The sequence below is a fragment of the Meleagris gallopavo genome, chromosome 27 (genome assembly GCF_000146605.3).
Source record: "Meleagris gallopavo isolate NT-WF06-2002-E0010 breed Aviagen turkey brand Nicholas breeding stock chromosome 27, Turkey_5.1, whole genome shotgun sequence".
NCBI classification, from domain to species: Eukaryota; Metazoa; Chordata; class Aves; order Galliformes; family Phasianidae; genus Meleagris; species Meleagris gallopavo.
The window spans coordinates 285,544-290,847 of record NC_015037.2 but is presented as its reverse complement, the minus strand read 5'-3'; the positions used below and the strand labels follow the sequence as shown (position 1 = coordinate 290,847).

The 5,304-nt window shown below is 63.9% G+C and overlaps 1 protein-coding gene across 1 annotated transcript; it reads left to right on the top strand.

Moving 5' to 3' along the window:
• The first annotated feature begins 16 nt into the window (after positions 1 to 16).
• Positions 17 to 3,076, top strand: LOC100548069 (dnaJ homolog subfamily A member 1-like). Its single transcript, XM_010723855.3, has 7 exons — positions 17 to 182; positions 270 to 465; positions 1,232 to 1,336; positions 1,414 to 1,641; positions 1,722 to 1,952; positions 2,163 to 2,263; positions 2,348 to 3,076. Exons 1-7 carry the CDS (start codon positions 51 to 53, stop codon positions 2,570 to 2,572), a joined length of 1,218 nt encoding a protein of 405 aa, XP_010722157.1. The 5' UTR covers positions 17 to 50; the 3' UTR covers positions 2,573 to 3,076.
• The last annotated feature ends 2,228 nt before the right edge of the window (positions 3,077 to 5,304 follow it).

Sequence of the window (5,304 nt, the reverse complement as noted above, 5' to 3'; positions counted from 1 at the left end):
GAGGATGCGGGACACGGGGGTGACGCCTCCCCCTCGCAGCAGAGAGGACGATGGTGAAGGAGACGGGTTACTACGACTTGCTGGGCGTGCGGCCGGGCGCCAGCCTGGATGAGATCAAGCGGGCATACCGACGCCTGGCACTGCGCTACCACCCCGATAAGAACCCCAGCGAGGGCGAGCGGGTAGGAACCCCGAATCTTCCCCCCACAACCCAGCCCCACATCGCCCCGTTGCCCCCGCCCCGCTCACCACCCTCTGTTCCCTCTCAGTTCAAGCAGATCTCGCAGGCCTACGAGGTGCTGTCGGATGCCCACAAACGGGCGCTGTACGACCGCGGAGGGGAGAGGGCCATGAAGGAGGGTGGCCTGGGCAACAGGAGCAGCCCCGGCTTCGGTTCCCCTATGGACATCTTCGATCTGTTCTTTGGAGGTGGTGTGAGGATGCGTGGCCGGGCAGACCGGCGAGGTACGGGCACTGGGGACACTGGGAGCTGGAACTGGGGTGACAGCGAGAGTGGAGATGGGACTGGGTTGACCTGTTGGCTCGGGGAATGTGGCTGACCTGATGCTTCTAGGGATGGGACAAGCTTGACCTGCTCTGAAGACAGGACAGGGTTGACATGTTGGCTCTGAAGACTGGACGGGGTTGACATGTTGGCTGTGTTGGCTCTGGGGGATGGGATGGGGTTGACTTGTTGACTCTGGGGATGCCAGCACCCCGTTGGTGGCCCCCGGGCCACCTCGCTCCTCGCGGTGCACAGCCCAACACAGTTCTTTGTCACCCTCATTACTTTCTCCACCTGCCCCTCTTCAAAGGGCCCTTCCCAGTCCCCTGCTGTCCCCAGGCTGGGGTGAGTCACCTAGCGCTGCCCTTGGCTCCCCACAGCCTTGGGGATGCAGGGCGTGCAGGGTGCTCCGGTGACAGCAGGATGCTTTAAGCTTGGGTCATGCAAGAGGGGATGGCCTGATGACTTGCCAGGGCGCTTCTTGCTGAGGTGGCAGGATTTAATTGCGGGGCAATTAGGAGGTGAAAGAGTGCGTCCTGGCACCTCTGGGTAGGGCTGGTGATGAACAGCTGCAGCATGGCGAGGGCTGTGGGGCTGGGATGTGGGGCTGCCCCAGGGATCTGCAGGATCCGAGCTTCCTTCTGCCCCGCGACAGCAGAGCAGTGGCTGAAGGTGCAGCCCTGTTGCACGCAGCAGGGCGCTGATCTGGGCTCTCCATCCTTCCAGGCAAGACGGTGGTGCATCAGCTCTCCGTGTCGCTGGAGGACCTCTACAACGGCACCACGCGCAAGCTGTCCCTGCAGAAGAACATCATCTGCAGGAAATGCGGAGGTGAGGGCCTGGGGGGGACCGAGACAGGGGGTCAGCACCGTGCCCAGCCCTCACCCCCCACCTGCCCTCGCCCGCAGGCTGCGGGGTGCGGGAGGGCGCACAGCGGCGGTGCCCCAAGTGCCACGGCTCGGGCATGGAGGTGCGTATCCATCAGCTGGGGCCCGGCGTGATCCAGCAGATCCAGACGGTGTGCTCCCAGTGCCAGGGCCAGGGCGAGTGGATCCGGCCCCGCGACTGCTGTCTCACCTGCAATGGCCGCAAGGTCGTGCGGGAGAAAAAAATCCTCAGCGTCCACCTGGATAAAGGTGAGATAGGGCTGTGCTAAGAGGGTGACCCCTGATACAGCTCCGGAGCTGGGATCTGAGCTGTTGAATTCTCCCTGTAGGTATGAAGGATGGGCAGAAGATCACCTTCCATGAGGAGGGTGACCAAGTGCCTGGCCTGGAGCCTGGGGACATCATCATTGTCCTGGACCAGAAGGAGCACCCCGTGTTCAGGCGGAGCGGTGATGATCTGATTGTCAGGCGGGAGATCAGCCTTGCAGATGCGCTGTGTGGCTGCAGGCAGGTCATCCGCACGCTGGACAACAGGACCCTGCTTGTCGCCTCGCAGCCAGGTAGGATGGGGACGTGTGTCCCCGTGGTCCCATCCTGCACTGTCCCTGAGTTCCACCCTTCCCCAGCTCTACGGGGGGATGCAGCTTCTCCCCTTTTCCTCCAGATCTGCACGAATCCCCCAGCAAAAAGCTGGGAGCAGCGTGGGGGCACAGTGCGGTGATGCACAGTGCGGTGGTGCACAGCACAGTGACACTCATCCTCTTTCTCAGGTGATGTCATCCGACCTGGGGACCTGAAATGCATCCCCAACGAGGGGATGCCCGTCTACAGGAGCCCCTTCCAGAAGGGAAAACTCATCCTCAAGTTCGAGGTGAGGTGTGGGGTTTGGATGGGAGATTTACCCTGTGTGGCCGCCCCATGCTCACCTCCATCCCCAACCGTTTTGTACCCACAGGTGAAGTTCCCCGAGCCTGGCTGGCTGCCCACCGAACGCCTGCGCCAGCTCCAGGCCTTCTTCCCACCCCAGGAGGAGGTGATGGCCACTGAGGACACGGAGGAGGTGGAACTCAGTGACTACACATCCCATGGCAGTACAGGCCGGCGGCCGCATGGCGAAGCGTACCACGAGGATGACTTCGAGGATGGCACCCGTCAGCACGTGCAGTGCCAGACCTCATAGCCGAGGCTGTTGGGGGCTCGTCCCATGCAGGGGCAGGGGGCAGCGCGGTGGGGAAGGGGCTCGGAGAGCCGTTGACCTTCAGGGATGTACATAGGTCACCTTTCCCACAGCACTCGCCCTTCTTTTGGAGCCATCCCCTCTCCCTGCGCCAGGACAGCGCAGCCCTGGACTGATGCTGAGCGGGGGCCGTGCTGCCTGCCTCAGTTTCCCTATCTACAGTGTGGGGCCAGGAGCACTGTGCCCAGCACCAGGCAGCTCTGAGCATTCCGCACCGAGGAGATGGGTGGGGAAGGCTCCAGCTCTGCTGCCCTCCACCTGCTCTGCCCTGCGCAGGGCTGAGGACCCCCGCCCTGCAGCCCCCACCCCATGGGGTGATGCTGCCGCCGGTTCACTTGCTTTGCCCATTTCTTTCCTGCTGGAGCCTGGGTCTGGCCTGGGGAGCGGAGGGGGTTTCTCTTTTCTCTTTGCACAGAAGGGGGTAGGGGGGGACCTGGCCCTTTTTATTTATTTTTGGAATAATTTTAAGTCTTTTTGGGGGGGGGGGAGGGGGAGGGGTTGGGGAGGGAGCGTGGAGAGGACTTTGTATGTGGCATTAAAAGCAATCCTGACTCCTCCTCGTTGCCGGCCCACAGCCGCTCCCCCTGGGGGCAGCCTCGCGCACCGCCCGCTTTGATCTGCGGGTGTGCCTCAGTTTCCCCAGCCTTGCTCAGCAGGGAGGGGAGCCGCGGTTCTGGCCCTGACCCCCCGGCAGCCGCTGCTACCTTCACAATCCGGGCCGTGCCCCCGCCGCAGGGAAAGGGCCCTTTGAAGCCGCCCAGCGCCAGGAGGAGGGGAGCCGGGCAGGGCCTCCCACTGCCCTGTCATTACCGGGGCAGCAGATGGGGAAACTGAGGCACGCCTCCGTCATCGTCCCCCTGCAGGCAGCCGCCAGGGGTCAGCAACTCGTGGGCTGCGCCGTCCCGGAGCTCCATTGCATCCTTGGGGCTGGGGTTGGCAGAGACCCCGCAAACGCCAGCCTGAGGGGGTTGAGCGGTGGAGCGGGGGGTCTCCAGGGCAAAGCTCTCCCTATGAGGAGACCCCCCTCCCCCTCCTCTGCGAAAGATGAGCTCAAATGCTGAGGAACAAAAGCGCCGAGGTCAAACCGGATTCCGTACCCCCCTCCTGCTGCCCTGGGGGTCAGCCCATGGGACCCTCAAAATCAAAACTGGAAAGGAGCGAGGGAGGGACTTGAGGGGGATGGGATGGGGAGGGGGGGGTTGCTCTCTTTTTTGGGGTGGCATCGCGTGGGGAGGTGACAGCATCCCGCATCTGTCACCTCCTGAAGCCGGCGGCATTGACGTACCGCCCTGCTCGCCCAGTTGTGGGCACTGCTGTCCCCGGCTGCCCCAGGGAGTGCCGTGGGGACGGCTGTGTCACCGCGTCCCAAGCGAGGACACCGCGATGAGGGACCCTGGGGACCAGGCACGGCGTGCTGCCCCTCGGGAAGGGGACCCAATGGGACGCGGAACCGTGGGGCACGGCGGTGCTGAGCCCTGTGCTGGAACCCACGCGGCCACGCTGTGCTCCCTGTGCAACGCCAGCACCGTGCCCTCCCTGAGCCCCTCGGCACGGTTGCAGTGCACATGAAAACCCCTTCGTGGGGAGCAAGGAGCGGCGTGCAATCCTGCTCGAGCCCCAGTGTGAGGTTAGGGGTGAAATCCTTGCAGTAGGACTGCAGACGGCCCAGCCCACAGCTTGGCCACCGGCCCCGTAGCAGGGACAAGAGCCAACGCATCGCAGGACAAAGCCCCACTGCCCACCCGACAGCATGGGGGGAGCTACCTGGAGAGACCCTGGGGACCCCACTTCCAAAAAATGCATGACAAAGGCAGAGGGAGAAGGGTCGCAACCTCCCGTGGGTCACACATTCATCACCCGCAGCACAAAGCGGCTCAGAAGCCCCCAGCCCCTCGCAGGGCTTTGTCTGCGGCAGATGAAAGGCACGGGGCTGAGCGGGCCCCTCCCAGCCGGGGGCAGCCCGGGGGTCAGCGGACAGCCGATTAGTGCCGGCTCGGGGGCACCCGCAGCCACCCACAGTGAGCTTGGGGGAGGGAAAAACCCTGCAGCCCCTTTTGGGGGAACCCATCACCATCACCACCCGTGCACTTTCCAATTGCGCACCGCTCTGCATCCTGGGACCCACTCCAGCAGCCCCTCCCCCCCCTCCCTCTCCCCGAGCCCTGCAGAGCCCCGCTCCCCTCCGGTCTTCGCACAATAAACAGAGGCTGGAGAGGAGGAATCCGCCTTTGTTTCACTGAGCGGCCGCCATCCAACTCTTGGCGTGGGGTAGCCAACGGCTGGGACGTCCTCTCTGTACCCCCCCATCACCAGCACGAGAAGGAGATGGGACCCCCATCCGCCCCCTCCCCATCCAGATGTGCACCCCCGTCATCCAGATGTGCAGCTCCAGCTGTTGGGACACAGCCCCCATCGGGGCCCCTGCTGCCATCTCCGCTTTCACCACCGGCGCTGCTGCTTCCCCTCCCGCCCGGGGTTCGGAAGAGAGACAAATTGGAGCCGTCCCCTGGGCGGCTACGGAGAAAGAGGATATTCCTCTGGATCGGAAAACCGTGAGGGCCGGGGATTGGAACGCATGGTTTTCATTAAGAGTTGCTCGAGGCGGATCGGTTCTGTTACAAAATCTCCGGGGAGAGAAACGAGTTTGGCTGAAAGGAGGAGGGGGCCGGCAGTGG

What these genes read in the sequence shown, in the direction of transcription:
- LOC100548069 (XM_010723855.3), top strand. Translation starts at nt 51, where the DNA reads ATGGTGAAGGAGACGGGTTACTACGACTTGCTGGGCGTGCGGCCGGGC. An exon ending in TGGCCGGGCAGACCGGCGAG is followed by an intron (nt 466 to 1,231) that starts GTACGGGCACTG and finishes CCATCCTTCCAG; the next exon opens with GCAAGACGGTGGTGCATCAG. An exon ending in AACTCATCCTCAAGTTCGAG is followed by an intron (nt 2,264 to 2,347) that starts GTGAGGTGTGGG and finishes TTGTACCCACAG; the next exon opens with GTGAAGTTCCCCGAGCCTGG.